Genomic DNA, 26,113 nt, shown 5'->3' with positions numbered 1-26,113 from the left:
GGGAAGTAAGAGAGATTGAATCACGTGCCTAGTGCCACACAGCCGGCCAGTGGCAGGTCGGTCACTTCCCATACCTGGCTTTGACCACTGGATTCTGCTCCCTCCTGTTGACTTGGTCTTCTGTATCCACGGGTTCTGCATCCACAGATTCAACTAAAGATTTCAATTTTGATCCCCAGTTGGTGGAACCTGCGGATAAAGGGGGCAACCGTGCTATGCCATTTTAAATAAGGGACTTGAGCATCCTCGGATTTTGGTATTTACAGGGGTCCTAGAACCAATCCCCCACAGATACTGTGGACGACTTTATCTTTCTACTGTACCCAAACCTCAGTAGCTCTCCAGCGCCTTCCAGATTAAGCCTGAATTCTTGGTGTTCGGAATCTCTCAGGCCTAGACCCCAGCCCTCCTTTCCAGTCTGAACTTCAGGATGTTGACCCAGAGGCCTCAGGCAGCCAGGTTCATCCACTCACCATTCACTGAGTACACACCGTGCTTCTCCACCTTTGCCCTCACAGTTACCACTGCCTGTAATGCCCTCTCCACCCTCTCTATCAAGTGATTTCTGTTTATCCTTTAAGGTCTGGTTGGAATCCAGCCTCTTACAAGAAGACTTCCTTGATGTGGTAGTTTTAAAATATGTCCACAAGTTCTTTGATACTTTTCTCCTTCAGAACCTAGTTCTCCTCCCCTTGAGTGAGGGCTGGTCGTGGACACTAGTTTCTAAAGAACAGGATAAAAGGGAAAGGATGGTGTAAAGGTAGTATAGCTTCCTTCATGCTTTCTCTCTTGGATCACTTGCTCCGGGGGAGTCAGCCGCCATGTTTTGAGGATACTCAAGCAACCGATGGAGAGGCCTGTGTGATGGGGACCTGGGCCCTCCTGCTGACAGCTTTGTGAGTGCACCATCTTGGAAGCAGATCCTCCAATCCCAGTCAAGCCTTCAGGTGATGCAGCCTCTGCTGACATCCTGAATGCAACCGCCTGAGAAATCCTGAGCCAGAGCTGACCAATGAAGCCACTTTTGAATTCCTGACCCATGGACATTGTTGTGAGTCACCAAGTTTTGGGGTAATTTGTTCTACAGCAGTACAGAACTAATATCCTTACCTCCCAGCAAGAAGTGCTTCATGCCTCCTCTGAACCACTGGTCATCTGTAACATAACCCTGTGTAACTTTGTCTCATAATTAAGGTCAAGTACCCTAGAAATGGAACCCTTGCCTAGTACTTCCAGTGACCAGTCCATGCCTTGCCAGCACTTAATCATTTGGGGTTAATTGATTAACCAACACAAGGGCATTGTGTAGGAACACACCTAAGGTATTTTTGGTTGCCAGTTTATATGGATCCCAGGGGGTAAGCTGGATATGGGGGTGACTCTTAGTCTATAACACACAGGGCCATGGTTAGACCTGGAAATGAATTGGCCTGAATTCAGGGGCTTTCTGTGGGCACAAAAGGCTGTATAACTTGTGTCCTTGGGCACAGCGTCTTATGAGGGTACAGGAAAGGCATGTAGTAGGAGTTGGGAGAAGCAAAGAAAGGCATGCCAGAGCCTCTGCTTATGTGTTGAAGTCTTTGCAGTTGATTAATTGCAAAAATAATTTATAATTGTTATAGAAAATTTTAAAAATACTGAACAGCAAAAAGGAAAAAAATTATCCTTAACTTATAACTCATTTTGACATATATCCTTCAAGATATTTTTCTCTGGAGGGTGATGTGTGTATTCAACATGAAGACATGTATGTTGAGAAAAAAGGGGTCACATTGTTCTAAACCCTACTTTTCTCACTGAACAGTACAACGTGACTCTTCCTAGTAGCATAATCAACACAGATCTCCTCTTAGAGTATTTTATTGTACAGGCATACTTCCTTGTATGATTTATTCTTTCCCTCATTGATGGGTACTTCAGCTCTTTCCACTTTTTTTACCCATAAACAGTGTTTCGACAAATATCCTTGTATACATATCTTTGTGTAGTTGCCCAAATATTGCTTTCAGGTAAATTCCTTTAAGTCGGTTTATGGGCCAAAATACGTGAACATTTTTCAAGCTTTGGACACATAGTACCAAATTGCCCTTCAGAAAGTACCAGGCTCACACTTACCTACAGTCCTTGCCAACACTGGATTTTCTTTTTAATTGTGGCCAATCTGATAGGTGAAAGATGTTGTCTTACTATTATCTTAATTTCTTTCATAACTTGGGAGGTTGGGCATGTTCCAATTGTTTATTGGTCATTTTACATTTCTCCTTTAGCAAGTTGTTTGTTCCTGTCCTTTGCACATTTTTCTGTTTTCTTTTCCAAAACTTATTTCTTTGAAATTGAATTATGCCAGTAATGTAGGTCTACCTGCTTGTGAAGCAGGCCATGTATAAAGCAAAACCCCCTTCACTATTCTCTCCGCCTTCTCCATATAATCACTTTTTGATAGTGTGAGGTATATTCTTCTGTATTATTTTCTGTGCATTTATATACATACATATAGGTCATTTTAGGTTTTGTTTTTATTAAAAAGGGATCGTATTCTGTGTGATGTTCTGATTTGCACCCACCTCTTAATATATCTTGGAGAGCATCTTATATAAGCAATATAGATCTACTGCTTTCTTTTTGAATAACTGAGTAGTTTTTCTTTTTGAACAGCTTTATTGAGATATAATTCAGTACCATAAAACCACCCATTCAAAGTTTACAGCTTAGTGGTTTTTAGTATATTTACAGAATTGTGTAACCATTACCCACAGTCAATTTTAGAACATTTTCATCAGCTCAGAAAGAAGCCATATATCCTTTAGTTATCACCTTCCAAATCCCCCATTTCCCTCAGCCCTAAGCAAACACAAATCTACTTTTTGTCTCTATAGATCTGCCTATTCTGGATATTTTATATTAATGGACTCATGTGGCTTTTTGTGTCTGGCTTCTTTTACTTAGCATAATGTTTTCAACGTTTATACATGTTGTAGCATGAGCCAGTACTTCATTCTTTTTTTTTGTTAATGGCTGAATACTATTCCATTGAATGGATGTGCTATAATTTGTTTATTCAAAAGTTGATGGACTTTCGGGTTGTTTCTGCTTTTTGGGTATTATGAATATTGCTGTTGTGAACATGAGCATACAAGTTTTTGAGACATATGTTGTTTTTTTTTTTTAGGAGTTTATTAATTAATTAATTTATTTTTGCTATGTTGGGTCTTGTTTCTGTGCGAGGGCTTTCTCTAGTTGCGGCAAGCGGGGGCCACTCTTCATCGCGGTGCACGGGCCTCTCACTATCGAGGCCTCTCTTGTTGCGGAGCACAGGCTCCAGACGCACAGGCTCAGTAGTTGTGGCTCACGGCCCTAGTTGCTCCACGGCATGTGGGATCCTCCCAGACCAGGGCTCGAACCCGTGTCCCCTGCATTAGCAGGCAGATTTTCAACCACTGCACCACCAGGGAAGCCTGAGACATATGTTTTTATTTTATTTATTTATTTATATATTTTTTAAATTTTTATTTATTTATTTATTTATTTATTTGTGGTACGTGGGCCTCTCACTGTTGTGGCCTCTCCCGTTGCGGAGCACAGGCTCGGGACACGCAGGCTCAACGGCCACGGCTCACGGGCCCAGCCTCTCCGCGGCATGTGGGATCTTCCCGGACCAGGGCACGAACCCGCGTTCTCTGCATCGGCAGGCGGACTCTCAACCACTGCGCCGCCAGGGAAGCCCAGAGACATATGTTTTTAATATATGTTTTCATTTCTCTTGGGGGTATATACCTAGGGGTGGAATTGCTGGGTCAAATGGTAGTTCTTTTTATGTTGCTGGATTCAGTTTGCTAGAATTTTGTTGAGAATTTTTGCATCTATTTTCATAAGCTATATTGGTCTGCAGTTTTCTTTTCTTGTGATGTTAATTTTGGTGTCAGTGTAGTACTAACCTTATGGGATAAGTTGAGAAGCATTCCCTCTTCTATCTTTGGAAGAGTCTGTGAGGAATTAGTATTACTTCTTCTTTAAGGGGTAGAATTCACAACTGAAGCCATTTGGACCTGGGCTTCTCTTTGTGGGTAGTTTTTGGATTACTAATTCAATCTCCTTATTAATATAGGTCTTTTTAGATTTTCTGTTTCTTCCCAAGTCAGTTTTGGTAGTTTGTGTATTGCTAGGAATTGTTCATTTCATCTCAGTTATTGGCACACAGTCTTTCATAGTATTTGTATTTTATTCTACGTAGCTTATTCTAACCAATTTCCTACATTTAAGTTGTTTCCATTTTTTGCTGTTACAAAAAAATGCTGCAATGGCCATTATATTGTATCCATCTTTGTGTTCATGTGTAAGTGTGTTTATAGTATACATTCTTCGAAGAGGAATTGTTGGGTCAGAGGTCTGTGTATTTAAACTGTTGATTGTTTCTACCTCCTTGTCCTCTTTTTGCTCATCTTTTTAGGCTTACTGATCTGAATAAGTTCTTTATGTCTATTATTCTTGGTATCCTGGAGATTGGAGTTGGTAAGAATACACAGAACAAGCGGGAAGGATAGGTTTGAGAGCTGGGTGTTTGATGGCTGCTTCTGGTCAAGGGTGCTTGATGTGGGTGACCCAAGCTTGTCCTCAACCCTGTACATTCACAAGTGGGGTTTCCAGACCCTGGAACCTGAACTGCTGGGGGGTAGAGACTCTTTGCCTCTGATGGGCCACCTTTAGCCTGGGAGAGGTCACTTGGAGTCTGCAGCAGGGCCAGGTCCCTGCAGGTAACTCCACAAGGGTCCTTTCCATGGTGGTTCTCTTCTGAGAATGCTGAGGGTGACGGGGCTGCAGGCAATTCTGGCCCACTGGTGCCTGCAGAGGAAAGCAGGGTGGATGCCCTGCCTGTGCATGAAGAAGTGACAAGGACATGCTTCCTTTTCACTGCTTTCTTTTGTTTCGTATTCATCTGGGGACTGTCTCTTCTGGGCGCTCATTAACTCGTGGCTTGCCAGTGCCCCGATGTGGGCAGTGATCTTACGACAAAAAAGTGTAGCTGTTTTCACAGAACGGGAAGTGGGGACACTTCTGGGGCAACCTCTGCATGTGTTTATTAGGGTAGAGCTTTCAGTCCCTCACCCTTTCATTCCACTTTTTCTCCTTTTGGTCTTACCTGGAGTTTACAAGGGTGGCACCAAAGTAGGTTAAAAGTTTGGATTTATGTAGTTTACGATTTTAAAAATAACCCATCCAGGCCACTGGAGGCTGCAGTTCAATGGTTTTTAGGTTTTGCTCACCAGTTCTTGGGTCCCAAAAGGTGCCTTGGGGACAGGGGACAGGGACAGGCAGAGGTGGCACATCAGGGGCTCTGCCTTGGCCAGAGCAGCTGTGCGTTTACTGGTTTTGTATGTTGGAGTTCTAAGTGAGACTTCTGTGAGAAGACAGAAGAGCTGTGTGTTGCCACAAAAGTTGGAAAACTACTTGTGTGGGACATCTTGGCCTCACTGTTGCGTTGAAAACATCCCAAACACGAATCCTGCTGGAGGCTGAATCCCAGGGCTGACAGGCATTTTGCAGACCTTGGCTTTTCCCAGGGACCCCTCCCTCTTGACAGAGACTGAGTAACTGTTCTCCCCAGGGCCATTTGCCAGCCTGGGCATGCTTTCTTCCCCCTCTTGTTGTATGGGGTATTCTGGCCCTCCAGCCCTGCAAAGGCAAGATCAAATTATCTTCTCTTTGATCCAAATGAATTTTGTCCCTGGGGGAAGCCCTGGGTTGAGCTTCCAGACAGTCAACGGACAGGCTTTCTCAGCAGACCTCCTGGCTGATGCCCCATCTTTCTCTCCCCGCCCTCTTTGTGTCTTTCAGTCAGCGGAGTTCTTTGAGATGCTGGAGAAAATGCAGGTGAGCATCCTCATTGTCGGGGAGCCAAGCACCGGGTGGGGATGCTGCAGTGACCTCAGCGGACACAACACCAGCAGAACCCACAGGCAAAACTCGGGTCCTTAGAGGGAGGGCAGAGAAGAGAGAACTCACAGTCCTGATGGCCTGGCCCACCTGAGGCTATTTCCATGTCGAACGGCACAGAGGATTCTGGGACGGCTCCCGCCTGAAGGATGGAGAGAAGACAAACAGAACCTGCCAGCAGGGCAGACGGATGTGGGGCGGGTTTGAGAGGGTCCGTTGTTCCTGGAATGGGTTGGAAAGAAAGCTCCTTCTTAGGGGGCTCATCTCACGTCTGCGAGGTAGAGCAGCGGAGTGGGAGACAGACCTGGGTTCAAATCCTGCACCTAATACTTGCTCGCACTAGTTCCTTCCCTTTTCTAAGCTTCTCGCTCCTGTTTTCTGTCTACTCACAGCACTGTTCTCACCTCACTCTGACACCAGACGTGGGGCAGTTTTCCCACACTAAACAGTTCTGCGAATCCAGCTGGGTGCCCTACAGTTTCACTCAATTCTGAGACTGTCTACCTGGAGAGAGTGTCAGATCCCACAGGTGAAGGGCTCAGTCTCACAAGACCACCCTCCTCCCCTGACTTCAACACCAATCCCAAGTCCAGGTTGGCACCTGTGCTTCTGACTCACTGGCTACCAATCGGAGATTCCCACGACCCCCTTCTCGGGTTCGATTAATTTGCTAGAGTGGCTCACAGAACTCAGGAAAAGAGTTTACTACTAGATTATCAGTTTATTATAAAAAGCTGTAACTCAGGAACAGCCAGATGGAAGAATGGCCTCGGGCAAGGTATGTGGGAAGGGGTGCAAGCTTCTATGCCTTCTTTGGGCACAGCATGTGTTTACCAACCAGGAAGTTCCCAAAACCCTGTCCTTTTGGGTTTTTGTGGAGGCTTCTTTACATGGGCATGATGGATTAAATCATTGGCTATTGGTGATTGATTGAATCTCCAGCCCCTCTCCCCTCTCTGGAGGTTGGGGGTGGGGCTGAAAGTTCCAACCGTCTAATCGGGGTTGGTTCTCCTGGCAACAAGCCTCCATCCTTAGGGGCTTCCCAAAAGTTACCTCATTAGCATAAACTTATAACAAGACACTCCTTTCACCTTTATGGCTCTGGAGCTGTTTTAGGAATCAGGGACAAAAGTGCAAATGCTGTAACAAAAGATGCTCCCGTTGCTCTGATCACCTAGGAAATTCCAGGGGTTTTAGGAGCTCTGTGCCTCAAACTGCATGGAGACCAAATATATATTTCTTATTATAAATCACAAGATCACAGCTTCTATAAATAAGAATGCCCGCTTACATGTAAAATACCCACTTACATGGTTGTTGGGATGAAATGAGAAATATGTAAATACTTTGTAGGCATTGCACAAAAATCAGTGTTCAGTGTTGGGGGTCCTTTATAATCACCCCTCACCAAGGGGTCAGGGCTCACAAATGAGAACCACTGCCCTAGGGAATATGGGGGGGAGGTCCAGAAGGCTTAATAAATGTAGGTGGGAAGAAGATGCTGATAATAGCCCACGTATTAGAAGCACTTCTCTGGGCTCAGAGATTGACAGGCGTTATCTCATGTCTTCCTGGCAAGGCCCACAGGAAGTAGGTCTATTATTATTATCCCCATTTCACAGGTGAGAAAACTGAGGCACAGAGATATTAAATAAAACACTTAAGGGCTCAGGGCTAGTAAGTAGCTTCAAGGCTTAGCCACTATATTATGGTGCTCTTTACCCTAAGTAGCTGCTGCAGGCTCCAGGAAGGAGGATCCGGTAGTGATGGAAGCTCTAGGAGGAGAGGCAGAGAGTGTGCCCACAACGGGCCAGAGATGCAGGTGGAGGTGCTGAGAAGGCAGCTGCTACCAGCAAGCGTGGTCCTCATGGGAAAGCCAGGTCTCCCTAAGGGGGGAGGGGGAGGGACTGTTTGAGGGAAAACTATTATTAGTGGTTGTGTCGTCATCACGAGCAAGTTATTAAAATCCTGCTCTGTGCCCAGCAGTGTGTAGACTACAAACTGATTTATGTGCGTTTAGGGAATGTACAGTCAAGTTGCGGAAATCCTGCTCTGTGCCCAGCAGTGTGTAGACTACAAACTGATTTATGTGCGTTTAGGGAATGTACAGTCAAGTTGCGGAAACAGGGAGGGCACCGGCCTTGACAGTGAGTGATGGGAGGCAGTGTGTAATAGGTGCTCAGTAAAGCTGGGATCTTCACCTCGAGCCACGGAATCCCCGCACTCTGGCAAGCTGGCGGGGAGTTTGCGGCTCACCCTGCCTTCTCTCTGGTTGCTCCCACTATCCACTCACCCCTCACCGCTAGCCAGGGCCCCCGGCCTCCCCAACAAAGGGCTTCTCTGAGCACAGACCCCAGCCCCACTTAACCGGCCTCATTGTCCTCATGTTTCGAGGCTGCTGGCTTGTCCTCTCAACTAGATTGGGAGCCTGGCAAGGACAGGGGTCTTTTTTTTTTTTTTTTGCCGCGCTGTGCAGCTTGTGGGATCTTAGTTCCCTGACCAGGGATTGAACCCGCGCCCTCTGCAATGAAAGCGTGGAGTCTTAACCACTGGACCACCAGGGAAGTCCCAGGGGTCTGGTTGCTTCCTGTGTGTCTCCACGGCAGGCGGCTGACACCCTTGGGCTGTTGGTCAATTTCATCTCAGTTGAGAGTGCTGGTGGCTGAAACTGGACTTCCCAGTGCTTGGGCCTCTACCACATGCCCACTGGGTCCCAGCCCCCGAGGGGCCACAGTTTCCAACTCCTCTGCCTGTATGAAACTCACATGGGAAGTGGCTTCTATGAAGTGTGGCTGGAGTCTGTCCTTGAGTGTGGGTGCCCTTTCTCATGCTGCGGACGTGAAGACTGAGCCTCAGAGCAGTGAAGTATCCAGGGCACTCAGAGTTGTGAAGAGCTGAAACTAAGATCCAGGACTCCTGACCTCCCAGACCGAGAGTCTAGGGATTTGAAGAAGGGCACAATCCCTGTGAAGCAACAGGGGCTGAGTGCACAAGCTTTGGATCCCTTTGGTCCTAGGTTCAAGTTCTAGCTGAGTATCCTTGGTCAAGTCACTCTACCTCTCTGAGCCTCAGTGTCTTCACGGCTGGGGATGGGGGAGGGGGGCATGATCATAATACCTGTTGCAAAGAATGACACACAGAGACGGCCCAGTGCTGCGTGGTGGCTCTGTCGTGGGGGAAGGCACAGGAGGAGGTTTGCTGTCCTGCCCTGGGGCTGTTCCCAGGCAGGGATGACTAGTGCAGAACAAGCAAAACAAACTCCTGACATCACCCCCATCCCCATCCGCCCAGTTTGCCTCCCTGGACAGGGTCTGCTGGCCACTCAGGTGGTTTTTATCCCTGTGTGTGGAAAGGACCACCTGTCCAGCGGGAGGGGGTCCTCCCACGCCCTCCGATGCCCTCTTGAACAGCGCCGCAGGTGACTCAGCCCTGCCAAGTGTGGAGAAGCCCAAGTCTTAATCCACCCAGTCAGCAGGAGTCCTGGGCTCTGAGAGCTGTGGGATAGGACCATGCACTTGTAGACACACAGTCCAGCTTCAAATCCAGGTGCTGACACTCACAAGCTGTGTGACGTTAGGCCAGCAACCTACTCCGTGGGCCTCAGTTTCCTCGTCGGAAATAGGTGCTGAGGGCTTCAAAGGAGACAACAGAGGGAGCGCCATGGAAGGCCAAGATGCTGATGTGTATTATTATGATCAGGCAGCAGCCGCTTCTGGACACTCTTCTCTCTAGAGGGGACCTGTTTCTCCTAGTGTGTCCCTGTGTGTCCCAGCGTCTCACACCCTCATTGGATTTATTCAAACAATCTTGGGAACACCATGTGCCCCCCTCCCTCAAAGCCTAGTTAATTCAGAACGTGACTATAGGACCGGGCCCGGCTCCCTGGAAGAGCATTTTCCAGATAAATGCAGATGATCCCCTTTAATCCAGGCCCAGTCATGGTACCTGTCCCTTGTGGTGACACATCTGTGAGGCGGGAGGGTGGGTGTTAGAATCCTCATTTTGCAGATGAAGCCATGGAGGCTGCAAGAGGCTCAACTTTGTCAAGGGTCATGGATAGTACGACAGCAGCAGAATGAGGACCAGGTGGCCTGCCTGTCACCCTTGGACCTTCCCACCGGGGGGGGGGGCTGGTGTGGCATGAGGTCCAACATGTGGGCATCGAAGACACCCGAAGATGCAGGTTCCTATCCTCGCCCATCACCTACTGGCTTTGAGAGAGCCTGGTGGAGATATTTAAGCACCAGGATGAAAATGCTGCCTACCCGTAGTTTTACTATATAGTGATCAGTCTTCCAAGGGCTTAACACACTCTCAACATTTAATCTTCACCACAAGAGTAGGTGACGTTTTCGTTCCCATTTTACAGATGGGAACACTGAGCTACAGAGGGGTTTTGTGACTTGCCCATGGTCATCAGGTCATAGGCGGCAGTGTTGGGATTTGAATCCTGGTGATCTGGCTTGAGCCCACGCCCTTAACCCCCTGCGCTGCTGCCTTGCCTGAGGCTGCTGTGAGGCCTGAGTGTGTGAGGGCCCAGCACCTGCCAGCTGTTGCTGCTATTGTTACTAACCCCCAGCTAAGGCAGCTGCTACTGATAGACTCCTCTGGCCTGTCTTCTGTGACCTTTGCTTTTCCATGGATCCTCTTTTCCTTGTTTCTGCAGGGGATCAAGCTTGAAGAGCAGAAGCCGGGACCCCAGAAGAACAAGGTGGGCTGGGTGGGTGACAGGCAGGGGACAGAGCTGGCATGCTGGGGTCTGCTATCTTACACTAACTCTTATTTTCACCAAGAGCCACTTAAGTGGCCACACTGTGTTGACTGGTGCACAGTGGGCAGCAAGGGGGGCCCTGGCTTGACGCCTTTGGGGCAGCTTCAGGGTGTGCTGGGGTGGAGGCCTTGGTGAGACAAGGCTTGTGGCTCAGCTTGGCTTCTCTGCACCTGCTCCTGCAAACGGACCGCATGCAGCATGTAGGGGTGTCTGGCTCTATGCTCCAGGCTCCGGAGGCATCAGCTCTCAGCTTCAGCTTCCATTGCCAAGGGCCCAGGCACGCAGCTTATCACTTAGAGGTTAACCCCCTTTCCTGGAGGGGGCTAGGTGGGACCAGAGGTCATCTTCCTGTTACAGCATCCTAGGGTGAGAAGCTGGGTCACAGGAGTGTGGGACTCAGCGCTCTGCATACTGCATCTTCAGCTGGCAGGGTTTGCACTCAGGTTCTGTCAGTTTGGGGAAGAGCTCAAGCCAGATCCCAGAGCTGCCTCTAGGCTGTTCTGTCCGGTGTTCTTCCCACTGATGCTCCCAAAGCCCTGGTGCAGCCTGCCAGGCCCCCCGGCCTACTCCTTACCCCATCTGGAGTAAGGAGTGTAGAGGGGAATGGAAACAGTGATCAAACTTTCTGGTCATTGCCGGGACTAATGGTGACATTGTGTGGTTTGTCTTGCAGGACGACTACATTCCGTACCCCAGCATCGACGAGGTAGGAACTCCCCTGGCTGCACTGCAGCTCTGGGTCCTGTCTTTGGGGGGGTGCCGGGGGAGCTGACGGTGATGATGTTGATGGTCCCTGCCCCACCCCACGTGGGAGAGAACCCTGGCCCTGGGACTTGAGGGCTTGAGGCCTCTTGCCACCTTTCCCTTTGCGACCTCAGCTTTTCCATGTTTAAATTGGGGGTACCCATCCAAGCTTTGCATCTCTGAAACTACAGGTTTGGTGAAGCTGGAGACGTTGTAGGGCTTAGGGGAGGGGTTCATGTTGCTGCTTTTGGCCTCAAAGACGGGATCCCCTCCTTGGAGCAGTTCAGAAGTTGGAGGGCACCCCGACTGGCACCTCTCCCCGCCTCCTGCAGACCCAGGGCAGGCTGCAGTGCAAGACCCTCCCTCTGCCTCTAGGTGGTGGAGAAGGGAGGCCCATACCCCCTGATCGTCCTGCCCCAGTTTGGGGGCTATTGGATTGAGGACCCTGAGAACGTGAGCACGCCGACCTCCCTGGGCAGCAGCATCTGTGAGGAGGAGGAAGAGGACAACCTCAGCCCCAGCACGTTTGGCTACAAGCTCGAGTGCAAGGGTGAAGCCAGGGCCTACCGCAGGCACTTCCTGGGGAAGGTGAGGCCCAGGGGGCCCGGGGGCAAAAATAGCTTTTGGAGGGGGAGGGCCCCAGGAACCCAGCGTTCCTCTCCAGTTGCCCCTTTATCTCTGTCTCTCCTCTTCGAAGTCGCCCTCCCGGTCCTTGCTGCCTGCCTGTGTCCTCTTGGAGAGGTGTGACTGGCTGTGCTCCTGGGCAGGGATGGGGTGGACAGAGGGTGTGCAGAAGTTAGGAAGGCTCTTGGTGTGATGAGTCTGGGTGGGGATCACCCCCAACAAATATTTTAGGAGGTGATGGAATGGGTAGTGTTTGGGAGTGAAGGAGGGTGGAAGGGACAAATAGGTTCTCACACCTTGGAAGTCTGTTTCTGTCAAAATGGTACAAGTCTCTCGTGTCCTCATTCAAGCAGGTCCCCCTGAGTACTTGTACTGGATGGTGTGCTGTGAGCCTCTGATGGCTTAAAAGTGACAAAGTTACATTTCTTTAAATATATCCTGCCCATTAGACTTGCCAGGTTCTGGAAATCCCGAAGGCAGATTCCGGAAATCTCCGGCCTAAGGCAGCTTTGCAGTCTTAGGAGCTGCATCAGAACCCCCTGGGGAATGTGTTAAAGTGCAGATTCGAGGGCCGCATCCTGATATGGCCTGTCTGGTATGGGCTCCCTGGGCCAGGAAGAGACCCACTGTCTGGAGGACCTCCTGGCTCCCCTTGGGTGGAGGGCCAGTGATCCTCCTAGCTTTATTCCCACAAATAGTCTGAATTGGCAAGCGTTGCATCTGGACTTGTAGACACAGAGTCCAGCTTTGCCCCTGGAAGTGGACTCGATATCTTGTGGTGAAGAACTTGGGCTTTGGTCAAGACAGGTGTGGGTTTGAACCCTGGATCTTTCACTATTATTTGTGTGACCCTGGACAGTTAACAACTCTGGACTTGATTTACCCATCTGTGAAATGGAGATAATGATGTTTTCTCCTGCATGAAGTTGTAGTCAGGATTAAAGGAGATAAGGGCTCTTAGGCCCTCAGCCCAGTGCCTGGCACGTCCTGGGACTCAGTTGGGCCTCTTACTGTGACCCTGCTCCTTCTTCCCCTCCTCCCCCCTCCCCCCATCATCACCAGTAGCAGCCACAGCAGTAGCAGCCTTCTCTTCCTCATTGCTCCGGGGCTTCTGACTCCTGGTGAAGGAGGTGATTTGGGGGAACATGTCTGGAGGGCCCCCTCCTTCCCGCTAACACCTGATTTCTGTCTCTAGGATCATCTAAACTTCTACTGTACCGGCAGCAGTCTGGGGAACTTGCTCTTGTCCATCAAGTGTGAGGAGGCGGATGGTATTGAGTACCTTCGGATCATTCTCAGGTGGGGCTTCTGCACTGTTAGAGGCCACGCCTCTAGTGGCCAGGACCCAGAAATACCAGTCTGACCAGTCTGCTCTGGGTGTGCTGGGGAAACAGACCTGGCTGGAATCTTGGGGCTATGTCTGAGTTGCCAGGCAGGGAGACCAGGTGTTTATGCCTGGGGCTGATTGCGGGAGTCAGAGTGGTATCTGGTTCAAGGTCATCTAGACTGCACCCCAACCTGCCTCTCTTGTGGGGACTGGGACTCTGAGGAAGATGGCTTATCCTGCTGAGATGCAACTCCAACCTGTCCCGGGAGAGGGTTTGCCAGAATACTACCTACGGTGTGCAGCCAGTCAGGGAAAATAGATCCCAAAGCATCTGTGTGCACCCGAGACGGAGTCGTGGTCACAACAGGAGCACTGATTCACAGCTAAGCTGGGGACCTCTCTCTGGAATATGACCTCCTCAAGGGCAGGAACTGGAACTGGTTTCTGTTTGGTGTGACTAACGTGTTTTGTAGAACCTCCTTTGCAATAATGACAGAGGGATGGTCTGTGTTCTCTGCAGGCTTATCGTCTAGTGGAGAGGAACATGGAGGAGTTTAATATGTGGTGCAGGTATTATTTTAGTGATTTACACAGGACGCTGTGGGTGCACAGAGTCTGTCTTATTTATCTCTGTCCCTGGTGGGCTGGTGGAGAAGCTGGGAAGACCAGTGCTGGTGCTTAGCCATGAGCCTGTCAAGCTCCCAGTCCATATTTGTGAATCTAAGTGGAAGTCCTTGAAGGTATTTGGAAAAGAGCAATAACATTCTTTTTTTTTCTGCCCAGATTTTGAGATAAATTTGGGATGGGCAGGGACACATAGCCTTGCTATAGGAGAGGTGAGAGGGGGGGCTGGTACAAGGAAGTTGTCAGCACTCATCCAATTTTCGTTTGCTCTTTATTAAGAAAGGAAGCAATTTTCTTTGCTGAGGTTCACCTGGCTAGAAATGATGTTTGCAAGGCAAGGAAGAGTCCATTAAATCGCTAGAGCCAATTTTATGAGAGAGTAATACCTGGATCCCCATCTCCTAATAGGATTTCGAGCTAGGTGAACCTCTGTAAAGAAAATTACTTCCTTTCTTAATAAAAATCAGACCCAGGTTGGGTAGAATTCCTGAGTAAGAAGATAATTGAACACAAGGATCTAACCCTCTTTTTCTAGTATATAGCCTATCTGAAATGCTGCACCTGGACTAAAAATGAGAGAAAGATGCCCAGCATGCAACATACTTTGATGATTTTTTTTTTTGTCATCTGTGGGGTAGTTAGGACTGTAATGTAGGTGATATTGAGAGTTGAACCCCATTGCTTCTTCCTTAGAAAGCAATGTAGTGTGGGAATATGTGAAATTGGAGATTTGGGGACAATTCTGTGCTGTTTAGAAGTAAGGGTGAGCCCTGGAACAGTCAGGGGTCTTTCTACGTGGAACCCCTTTTGTTGTTTGGGGTCAATAGCATTTGAAATCAGTGCCCTGGGGAGCCCAAGCTCAAATGTGGCTCTCCCAAACAGAAATCCAGCGAGTGGGGTGGCAGAGAGAAGCCATTCACCAGCTAGGAGTTGGATAATCACATCGTGTACCCAGAGTAATGGCCAAATTGAAAACCAGACATAAAAAAATTGGTCCCACAGCCTAGTAACTTTACCAGGCACAAAGAAGAAATTATGCAGAGATGAAATTCCTCCGCTGGCAGTGACTCCTCTCCCAGCTTCTTCCTCATTCCCTGCAGGCTTCTGGATTATTTAATTGATGTCTTATAACAGCCAGCTCTCTAGCCTAAAATCTGAGGAGAGAATTCTAACAGCATCTGTGTGTGCCATGAGAGTTGCCAAGGAGAATCTACTCACAGTTTGGAGATAAATAACAAGCCTGAGTAGATGTCTCCTTTTTCAAGTTTGGATATAAAAAGAAGGAGAGGGGGAAAAAAAAAACCCTCATAGTTTGGTAAAAGAAAAGATTCTGCATCTAAAAAAGTATAACCTAGCATTTAGAAGGCAGGGAAACTTTGAAAAGGATTTGTTATAGAAAGCCAAATAAAATTTAGATATCTATTAACTTTGTGTTTTTGGCAGACTTATAGAAAAAAATAAACTGTTTTAAAGACAAAAGATTAAGGCAATAGAATGATATGAAGAAGGTGCTGGTTAAATTAAGGAAATAATATAAAAAAACTAAAAATGGCCAGGAAGAATTCTAAATGATATTACAAACAGTAAAGAGCAGAATCAACTTTGTGGAAAACCCAGTTAGTAATATTGAGAATAAGCTTAAGAAGCTCTCACATAATTCAAAGGTAAACACAACAACTATAAAGTGATAAGCAAAATTATAATGAATGTGGAGGATAGTGAACAGGAATTAAACATGTGGATAATGGATGTTCTTTAGCTGATTGAAGACTTAAATCTGCAGATCAAAATGACTCACCAGGGCTTCCCTGGTGGCACAGTGGTTGAGAGTCTGCCTGCCGATGCAGGGGACACGGGTTCGTGCCCCGGTCCGGGAAGATCCCACATGCTGTGGAGCGGCTGGGCCCGTGAGCCATGGCCGCTGAGCCTGCGTGTCCGGAGCCTGTGCTCCGCAACGGGAGAGGCCACAACAGTGAGAGGCCCGCGTACTGCAAAAAAAAAGATAAATAGGAAATTTTAAAGATACTTAAGGATAAAGACAGATTATTTGTGAATGACAGCTAGGCTGAGAGCAGACTTCTTATCAGCCACGGGACAATGGGACAATATCTTTAAAGTGGTGGTAGACAGCTGTTTCAGGTATTTAAAAAAATGAAGGGAATATATCAGTTACAGACTCTCCCTGAAAGAATTACTAAAGGATGTACTTAATCTAGAAGAAAAGAGAAACCAAAAGGAAAGATGCAACTAAAAAGTGAGAAGAAATAGGTAAACTATGTTGATAAGTTTAATTACTGACTGGAAAAAGGAAGTATTTTTTTTTTTAAAAAAAGGATTCTTGAATTAAATTTATAAACAAATGTAGGAAGGACAGTGGGAGGGAAGAGTTCAGTAGCTATTGTGTCCCCTCCTTCCTCAGGAGAGAGATAGCAAGTAAGTTTAGAGTTTGTTGGAAAAATATAAATATGTGTATTAGAAGTTACAGAAACTTCTGTAAAGTTTCTGTAAAAAGAAAACACAGGGTTATTAAAAACACAAAATGATAAAAGTAATTCTAAATACATTAGTAATCACAAGTATAAATTAGCCTATGAAAATATCAGGCTATCAGACTGAACTAAAAATGCAGCTATATTCTACTTAATAAGAGACATGTCTAAAGAAAAACGACATGGAAAGATTTAAAATAAAGAAATAAGAAAAGATATGCTGGAGAAATACTAACCAAGAAAGCTGGTGAGCAATAGTAATATCAGACAAAATAGAGTTTTAGGGAAAAAGTGTTAGTAGGGATAAAAGGAACACTCCTTTGTAACTTGGGAATCCTTCCCTACTCCTGATTTTCTTGCTCTGTGAAGGGAACACTTCTGTGTGGCACCCCTGGCTCTCTTCACCCCCTTGATACAAGGCTAAATTTGGGAGTAAGAACTTGATGTGTATAGCTGTGTCCTTTTCCCTTTCCCTCTTGGAGCTAGCTGCCCTCAGGGCATTCCCCCTGCTCCCTGTGCTGTAAGTCCCACCTGAGCAGACCCCACGAGAGGAGGCTTGCCCCTGCCCAGCACTGCCTGTGGGTGTGGGGGTAACTCTGGGGTGTAGTCAGAAGACCCACTGCACCTTCACAGTAAGCTCATGTGCTTCCTCTTCAGCTTTGTCAGTGCCAAAGGAGTTATTTTAATTCCCAAATTACTTTTAATTTCTTTTTTCTGTATTTGTTCATAACTTGGGCAGAGAAGGATGCCCTTTACTGGACCCCTCAGAGGCCTCAGCCTACATGATTATCAAAAGAACAGTCCACCTGGAAGATCTAACAGTCGTGAACTTGTATTTAGTAACATAAGTCTTGAATTTAAAAAGGCAAAAACGGATAGGAATATAAGAAGCAGACAAATCCTCATAGTGGGAGATTTCAGTAACATCTCTCAGATGCCAATGGACCAAGCAGACAAAAAATTGTGAGGATATAGAAGATTTGAACAACACAGTTAACAAATTTGATCTTGTAACATACATTCTTGAACTCAACAAAAGAGAAAAAAAATATATTCTTTTTCAAGCTCAGATGGAACATGAAAAAAAAGTCCATGTATCAAGTCAGCAAATTTCAAATAATTAATATATAAGGTATGTTTCCTGAATATACAAAAATTAAACTAGAAATCAACAATGAAAATACTGAAAGATAAAACTCATATATTTGGAAAGTTAAAAAAATAAAGAAAACCCTTTTAAATAACTCAGGTGCTGAAGGGGAAATCGCAAAAAACTGACAAAATATTTAGAACTAAGTGACAATGAAAATACTACCTATCGGGGCTTCCCTGGTGGCGCAGTGGTTAAGAGTCCACCTGCCGATGCAGGGGATGCGGGTTCATGCCCCGGTCTGGGAGGATCCCACGTGCTGTGGAGCGGCTAGGCCCGTGAGCCATGGCCGCTGAGCCTGCGCGTCCGGAGCCTGTGCTCCGCAACGGGAGAAGCCACAACAGTGAGAGGCCCGCGTACCGCAAAAACAAGAAACAAAAAACAAAAAACAAAACTACCTATCAATGTGTGGGATGCAATTAAAGTGGTACTTAGGGAGAGATGTATAGTTTTATATGCATTTTTAAAAAAGAAGAAAGATTCAGTGTGTAAGCATGCAGGTCAGGATGTTAGGAAAAGAATAGTAGAAAAAAAAACCCAAAGAAAATAGAAGGAAAGAAATAAAAACGGCAAGAATAAGCTAGTGAAGTAGAAAGCAAAAATAAAAAAAGAATAGAGGTAATAGACAAAACCAAAAGCTATCTCTTTGAAAAGATTAATAAACTAAACCCCCAGCAAGGGCTGACTAAGGAAAACAGAGAAAAGATACAAACAGATACTATTTCCACAATGAAGGAAGGGACACAACTACAAATAGAAATGAAATCTTAAGAGAATACCAAAAACAACTTTATATCAATGCATTTGATGGATAATTTTATAGAAAAAACCCGTAAATTCCCAAAAGTGACTCAATAAGGAGTAGAAAACCTAAACATTCACCATTAAAGAACTGAACTGGGGGACTTCCCTGGTGGTGCAATGGTTAAGAATCCACCTGCCAATGCAGGGCACACGGGTTCGAGCCCTGGTCCAGGAAGATCCCACATGCCGCGGAGCAACTAAGCCTGTGCGCCACAACTACTGAGCCCACGCGCCTAGAGCCTGTGCTCTGCAACAAGTGAAGCCACCACAATGAGAAGCCCGCACACCGCAACAAGGGTGCCTCCCCGCCCCCCGCTCGCCATAGCTAGAGAAAGACTGTGCAGCAACGAGGACCCAAAGCAGCCAAAAAAAAAAAAAAAGAACCAAATTGATAGCCACAGGTATCCTCCCAACAAAGAACAGCAGGCCCAGAGATTTGTCTGTGAAATCTCTGACAAATTTTAGCAAACCTTTAAGGGACAGAAAATTCCTATGGTATACAAACTATTTCAAAGGATGAGATGCTCACCAGCCATTTTACGAGGCTGGAGTAACACCTGGATATCAAAACCTGACAAGGGAAGTACAAGAAAATAAAATAGGCCAGTGTTGCTATTGAACATAGATATGAAACTCTAAATAAAATAACAATAAATTCAGCAGGCTATGAAAAAAATAATACATCATAAGCAAGAGGAGTTTTACCCATGGATTGAAAATATAGCTCAAGAGAAATGTAATCCACCAGGTTAACAGATTAAAAACCATATGATTATCTCAGCAGATGCAGAAAAGCATTCGGTAGAATTCAACACTTTCATAATGTGCTGAATGAATCAGGGGAACAGGCTAAATTTAGCCTTATGGTGAATCCCTTTATAAAGCAACTTTCATCCCATCTATATTTTACGTAAATCCAGATTTTCAAATATTAGTTTTTCTTTTCATAAAGGTTTAATTGCATGTCAGACCCAAATATGTCCAGAAGCTCTGCCCAGTTCTTCTGGAGAACACAAAAAACCCACAAAGAAACAAAAAAGTAATGTCGAACTTGAAGGTAGCTATTTGCATTTTCCGTATTTCAGTTGCAGTCAGCTGTACCAGGCAGGTTCTTTGAGTATCCATTTCCATGGGGTCCCTAAGTAGTACTCCATTTTCCAGTTTGAGTGCAGCGCCCAATGCCTGGGTTGAGTGGAATGAGGCAGGTCTGACCCAGGGTGACGTGAAGCAAGTACCTGCCTTGTGGCCTGGCGTGACCTCAGCCACCTTCCTCATTGACTCCATTTCTGTGGACACCCCTTTCTCATCCTCATCCACGTGTGCAGGTCCAAAGTGAAGACAGTACATGAGCGGATCCCCTTGGCTGGACTGAGCAAGTTGCCCAGCGTCCCTCAGATTGCAAAGGTAAAAGCTGACACTGAGAGGAGGTGGCTTCCTCTTTTAGGCCAGGTCTGGCCTCTGGGGTAGGGGCGGAGGCTCGTCCTGGGTGGACTCTGCCCTTGGGGAGGGGAAGGCCATTGTCCTCTTGGGCCCTTGACTGCATGGATGCGGTTGGGGGGAGCGGTTGGCGGATGCCCCCCTTTCCTCTACACCTTGCCCATCTCATCCTCGCTGCTGAGGCTGATCAGGGAACAGGGTAATCCATGGTCTCTGCCCCCAAATTCACAGCTAGTTCAGGAGACAAGAGAAATGGAGAGACAGGCCTGGAGAATACAGGCAGCTGGGGAGACTTCACAGCTGAGGACGGTTGGGTGGAGGGATGACCGGGCTGTTGATTGAGATGGAGGGCCCCCCCCCCAGGTAAGGAGCCATCAGCTGGTAGAGGGGCCCATGTCACTTCTCTGGGATCCTGGGAACTTGGAAACTGAGTGATCAAAGTGGGGTGAGAAGGATGGTCATCTGGGTGGGGTTGGACCCACACTCTGGGAGTGGGAATGCCAGGCAGAACTGTGTCGGATACCTTCGGTGGCCTCACTTCAGCAGGAAACCCCAGGAAGGTCCCTTGACTTTCCTGACCACATGCGAGTGAGCAGTAGCACCAGGATCTGACCCCAGGCCCCCTGACCCCCGCAGGTCTTGGCCTCATGCTGTTCTTCTTGGTGGGCAGAGGAGCGCAGGTGCCCTCCATGGACATGGCCCCTGAGCTGTGTGTTTCTCTCTCCCTGCTTAGGCTTTCTGTGACGACGCAGTGGGGCTGAAATTCAACCCTGTCCTGTACCCCAAGGTGAGGACCTTCCCCCCTCCCCTTGCTCAGGGCTCTGCCATTTGGCACGGATTTGCACGCCTGTGGCTCTGTGGGACATTCTCTGCATCTTGGGGGGTTTTGCGGGGTCTCCGTGATAAACCTCCATGTCTCCCCCTCTCCCTGCCCACCCCTTCACAAACTGATCTGCTGGAAACCCATCCTCAGCCACGCCTGGGTCCCCAGCCCGCTGGAATTGGTCCCCAGCTGTGTGGAGGTGGCAGACGGGTAGCAATGGTGCAGCTTCTCAGTCTGGTCGTACCTGCCTGAGGCCAGTGCCCGGCTGGGGAGTGATTCTGCCTCTAGCTGGGGGGCTGCTACAGACCTGGTTAGCCATCAGGAAGGGGGCGAGGCGGGCAGAAGGCAGAACCCCACTAAGAAATAAAAGGCCAGACCTCCGCTCCCTGTTGCCAGCATTACTACAGGTCTGAGGCCTTACAAGCCTCCGCCGGCCCCCTAGTTAATAAACTTGGCTGGTTCTCTGTTAACAGTTTCCTTAGGCTTGGCCTGATCTTGACCCCAGTTCTGATGTCGGGGTGTGGGTGGGGAGAAGAGCAATAATAACAAAACAAACTCCCAAGCCCGCTCAAGAGCAATTATGCTGTGAGAGGACTTAATCACCCATGGACAGGGAATCGCTTTAAATAGGCCATAGGAGGAGACCCAAGGCACTGGCTGCTGCTTTGCGAGCCTGGGGAGAGGCCGTGGGAGCAGGGCAGTGCTTCCGAGCATCCACCATGGGCCGGCTGGGGCTTGCTGCGGCAGGCTGGCTGGCGCTGATTCAGTCCATTCCAAGTCCCAGTTCTGACAGCCAGGAACCAGGAGGTGAGACGTTTGATGAGGGAAGAGGGGTCCTGTCCTGGCTGGGATACCCAGAACCGCCTGGAATGAAGCCTCATATCTTCACAATTGGGCTTGACACACTATTTGTCCCCATGCGGGGGCTGACCTAATGGCAGGGTCCTCTCCTGCACAGAGAATGTGCCAGAGCCCTTCTCTCAGACACCTCTTTTACCCCCCGAGCATCTGTAGGCGCTTCCCAGTAAGATGCTGTGCTCCATGGAATATTTTCTATCATTCAGACTGCCCTCCCCTTTATAATTAAAGCTGAATTTGTGAGGTTTAACCAAACATCAAAACCCCATCATAAAGCCCTAACTTAACTACAAGTTTGGCAATTTTTGCTGTCAAATCACAGCCACTGAGAGAACCCGATGACTCTCATTTTTGCATAGTTTTCTCTATAGCTTGGAAAGCCTCCGGCTCTGGTAATAATGGGAGAGCAGCTGTATTTTCATGTTTTCTAGATTGGAAGGACTGCTTCGTCCGGCAGGGATGTTAATCTGGCTGAGATGTGTGTGTGTTTTTACAATTCACGGAGTTTAGAATGTTCCTTGGAAGGTGTCCATGACCGGGTGCCTCTTCCCGGGCAGGGCAACTGCTCCAAGCCTTTGACTCATCCCACGCCAGAGTGGGGGGCGCCCTCTGGGGTCGGGCAGCGCTGTTCTTCCAGGGGGAGCTGAGAAGTGTCCATTTCCTCAGGCAGCTGAGAGCCACACAGAGATATGTCAGGGGTGACAACCTGACATGGGCCACATACTCTGGCCCAAAAGTCATGCCTGGTTCTTCCTGTAGCAAAACATGTGGTCGAATCCCCCCTTTTTATTGCAGAGACCATCCCAATAGTCCCCAAGTCTTGTGTTTCCTAACAAGCTGGTCCAACTCTGATCTTTCTGGAGGGTTTACATAGATGATGATGATAATAGCTGCTGTGTGCTCAGCACTTCATGTGCTTGATCTCCCTGAATCTTCACAGCCACACGTCTCCATTGAACAGGTGAGGAGGGACTTCCCTGGTGGTCCAGTGGTTAAGACTCCGCACTTCCAATGCAGGGGGCACAGGTTCGATCCCTGGTTGGGGAACTAAGATCCCGCATGCTGCGCAGCATGGCAATAAATAAATAAATAAATAATAATAATAAAAATAAAGAAACAGATGAGGAAACTGAGGCCCAGGGAAGTTAAGTGGCTCGCTCAAAGCTGCACAGGTGAAAGCAGTGGATTCAAAATGAGAGCTTAGTGTTTCTGACCAGCTCTTTGAAGCACAATAGAAAATTAGATGGAACCAGTGGTCAGGGTTTTTTTGTTCATTTTTTCTTTGCATGTTGAATTAGCGTATGTTCCTCCTTAGAGACCTCTTATCTTATGGATAAAGGGGAGTGAAGTCTGGGCAGGAGCAGTGCCTTGCTCAAACTCACACTGTTGCTTAGAGGTGGAATTGGAGCTAGCATCCTCCTCGCTGACTGGTTTTGGGGTCCCGGCTTCACTTTTTTTTTTTTTTTTGCATTATGCGGGCCTCTCACTGTTGTGGCCTCTCCCGTTGCGGAGCACAGGCTCTGGACGCGCAGGCCCAGCAGCCATGGCTCACGGGCCCAGCCGCTCCGCGGCATGTGGGATCCTCCTGGACAGGGGCACAAACCCGCGTCCCCTGCATCGGCAGGCGGACTCTCAACCACTGCGCCACCAGGGAAGCCCGCCGGCTTCACTTTTTACTCCCCAGATAAAACACTGGGGAAAAGTCAGTTCCCCATGTCCTGCTGGACTGCCTGTGTGTCCAGGCCTTGGCTGGCATATCTGGAGGGAAATGGAATGGGTGATCCAGAGGTTTGGTCACCACTGGCGGAAGTCCAGGGGCTGGGAACAGCTGAGACCTTTGAAGTTGCATCTTGACCGTGTACTTTGGACTTCACCCTTTCTCTTCCTCCATGTGTGGATGTTTCATATCAGGGGGGCATGTTCTCCACCAAAATGGGTACTTCCCCTTCCACTTGCTTCTTCGTTTTGCCTCCAAGTTAATAATCTGATTTCTTCTTCCCACATTTTCCAGGCCTCCCAAATGATCGTGTCCTACGATGAGCATGACGTCAACAACACCTTCAAATTTGGGGTCATTTATCAAAAAGCCAGGCAGGTAAGCATCACGAATCCATACTGGTCACTAGATCCTGTGGTTTCTGCCTGGGGACTTTTGTTTTCCCATCCCCCAAGCACAAGAGCCCTGCATTAGGTTCTTAAATACTCTGAACACAGTGACCACATTTCATGTATGAATTAGACTGGAGGTGGTAGAATCTTCAAGGTGGGCTGCTGCTCTCAAAAAGGCCTGCAGATCCCTTAAACGGTAATGTAGCTTTTCATGCAGTGAATGCTAATTCCTCCTGGCTCCCTCGGCTTACATGTAACAATGAGCTGTTCGTCACAAGAAAAGTCAGACTGGGTGGAGGGAATGGATGAGCACAGGCTGCTTTCTCCTTGCCCACCACTCTCCTGGCTGGGAATTAGCTTTGGCTCCCCAGACTTGAGTAGTGTCCTGGCATCAGCTGTATGCTCTCTGCCCAGCTCTGTGTTCAGTGATGTCACGCTGGTAGCTTGAAATCAGCCACGATGGAAGTATTCACACCATGGAAATGGGCAAACACCAGGGCTTCTGTTTTTTTGTCTTTGGAGAGGAGGTTGTTAAAGATTTTACTAGTACACAGTGCTTGTCCTCCTCTATCTCTTGTAGCGCTCACGTGCTGCTTTGGCGTCAGTTGACCAGAATGGTGTTTCTCAAAGTGCGTTCCATGAGACGCTAGTCCAGTGAGGTACTCTCTGAACACATGAGTTCCAGGGGGTGGGGGTGGTCAGTTGTGTGGGAACATTTTCAAGGTTCTGAGAACCCCAGAGTAGAGAACTCTTTATAACTTTGTTGAACTCAGTGTTTCCCATACGTATTTGACCACAAACTTCCTATCCTCCTACCATGAACTTTTATTAGCATCCTGAGAAGTGGTCTGCTGAGCACACTGGTATTTCCTCAGCTGGGTTGTATGGAAGAAGGTTCCACACCTATTTCATCTTTGTATCATCCAAGAACCTAGCATGGGGTGTTTATATAAATACACTCAATTTTTTTTTTTTTTCGGTACGCGGGCCTCTCACTGTTGTGGCCTCTCCCGTTGTGGAGTACAGGCTCTGGACGCGCAGGCTCAGTGGCCATGGCTCACGGGCCCAGCCGCTTCGCTGCATGTGGGATCTTCCCGGACCGGGGCACGAACCCGTGTCCCCTGCATCGGCAGGCAGACTCTCAACCACTGTGCCACCTGGGAAGCCCCACTCAATTTTTTTCTATGTGAATGAATGAATGAATTAATGAATGAATAAAAGTTTTGACCCTGTGAGTGGTAGGTCGATAATATCTTCCAATATTATCTGTGTCATCTTTTTTGCGTGACAGTGTCTTTCTCAGCTGGATGATAGCTGACTTCCTTGTCTGAAGATATTAGACCACAAGAGGCATGTGTTCACTTAAAAACACTCTAATTAATGAAGGCTTGTGGAGCTGAAAGACCAACACAGATAAATCTTATAATTTAAGGGAATTATTCAAGTAGCCACTCTAATTATTTTCACATACTGCATTTTTATTTTGTACAGCTCTGATAATACAGTCCCACTAATTAAAGTTCTTTGCTTGTGAAATTTACCAAAGCAGATCTCATAAGGTGATTACAGTCCAATATTCCAGCAGAGTTATAATTACTGAACATTAACCATCACCTCTGAGAAGGAGTCTGAAGGAGTCTGTATGTTGTTTATGTACCTGACACCGCTGAGGCAAGGTGGGGTAGCCCCGGCAGATAAAAGTCTTTTCTTAAAATATTTGGATTGTTGTTTTGCAAACCCTCATTGGGGGGATTAATATGAACATTTGTTGCGTGAAAGCCCTATGCTGGTTTTAGGATATAAATAAGCCCCATCTAACTCTCTGTTTGTCAGGCACTTTGCTAAGCCTGTGGAGGATACAGTAATGACTAAGAGCATCTCCCCTGAGTCCATGGTCACGTTCAAGGACAGTATAAAAATAAAGACAGTAATACCAGGCTGGGTGTAAATCCTAGAGAGAGGTGCACACCCCAGAGCATAAGCTGGATTGTTTTCTCAGGAGAAGATGTATGTTGCTTAGAAGCAGCTATTCTCCCGAACCCTAGCTTCATGACCTGGGGCCTACAGCATGCTGAACTAGAGCTGGGATGCCTTCATGACATGTGACAGATCAGGCATCGGGAAACCTTTTCTGTAAAGGGCCAAAAGCAGCCGTAGACAATACTAAATGAATTGGCCTGGCCATGTTCCAATAAAACTTTATTTATAAAAATAGGCAGCGGGCCCCACTTGGCCCCCAGGCCATAGTTTGCTGACCCCTGCTAGAAAGCAGTGTTTCCCAAATTTTAGACGTTCACAAACCACATCCAAGATCATGTCATTCTACCCTCACATTTTTTTATTGCACCTATACCACTAACTACTTACTTTAAAGTTTTCTTTCACCTTAAATTCTTTCTTTCTTTTTTTTTTTTTTTTTTTT

The 26,113-nt window shown here is 47.5% G+C and overlaps 1 protein-coding gene across 1 annotated transcript in view; it reads left to right on the top strand.

Annotated features, from left to right (window-relative positions):
• RAP1GAP2 (RAP1 GTPase activating protein 2) overlaps window positions 1-26,113 on the top strand; it is a 186,742-nt gene that overhangs the window by 120,935 nt on the left and 39,694 nt on the right. Inside the window, exons 4-11 of the mRNA XM_082605378.1 lie at window positions 5,833-5,868; window positions 10,598-10,642; window positions 11,376-11,408; window positions 11,822-12,034; window positions 13,266-13,369; window positions 19,790-19,868; window positions 20,635-20,688; window positions 23,594-23,677. Coding sequence (XP_082461504.1) covers window positions 5,833-5,868; window positions 10,598-10,642; window positions 11,376-11,408; window positions 11,822-12,034; window positions 13,266-13,369; window positions 19,790-19,868; window positions 20,635-20,688; window positions 23,594-23,677 — 648 coding nt within the window. The remainder of the gene's footprint in view (window positions 1-5,832; window positions 5,869-10,597; window positions 10,643-11,375; window positions 11,409-11,821; window positions 12,035-13,265; window positions 13,370-19,789; window positions 19,869-20,634; window positions 20,689-23,593; window positions 23,678-26,113) is intronic.

Source organism: Mesoplodon mirus, assembly GCF_964341445.2.
Source record: "Mesoplodon mirus genome assembly, chromosome: 18".
NCBI classification, from domain to species: domain Eukaryota; kingdom Metazoa; phylum Chordata; class Mammalia; order Artiodactyla; family Ziphiidae; genus Mesoplodon; species Mesoplodon mirus.
The sequence above is the reverse complement of the archived record's forward strand: the minus strand, read 5'-3'. Positions and strand labels throughout refer to the sequence as shown.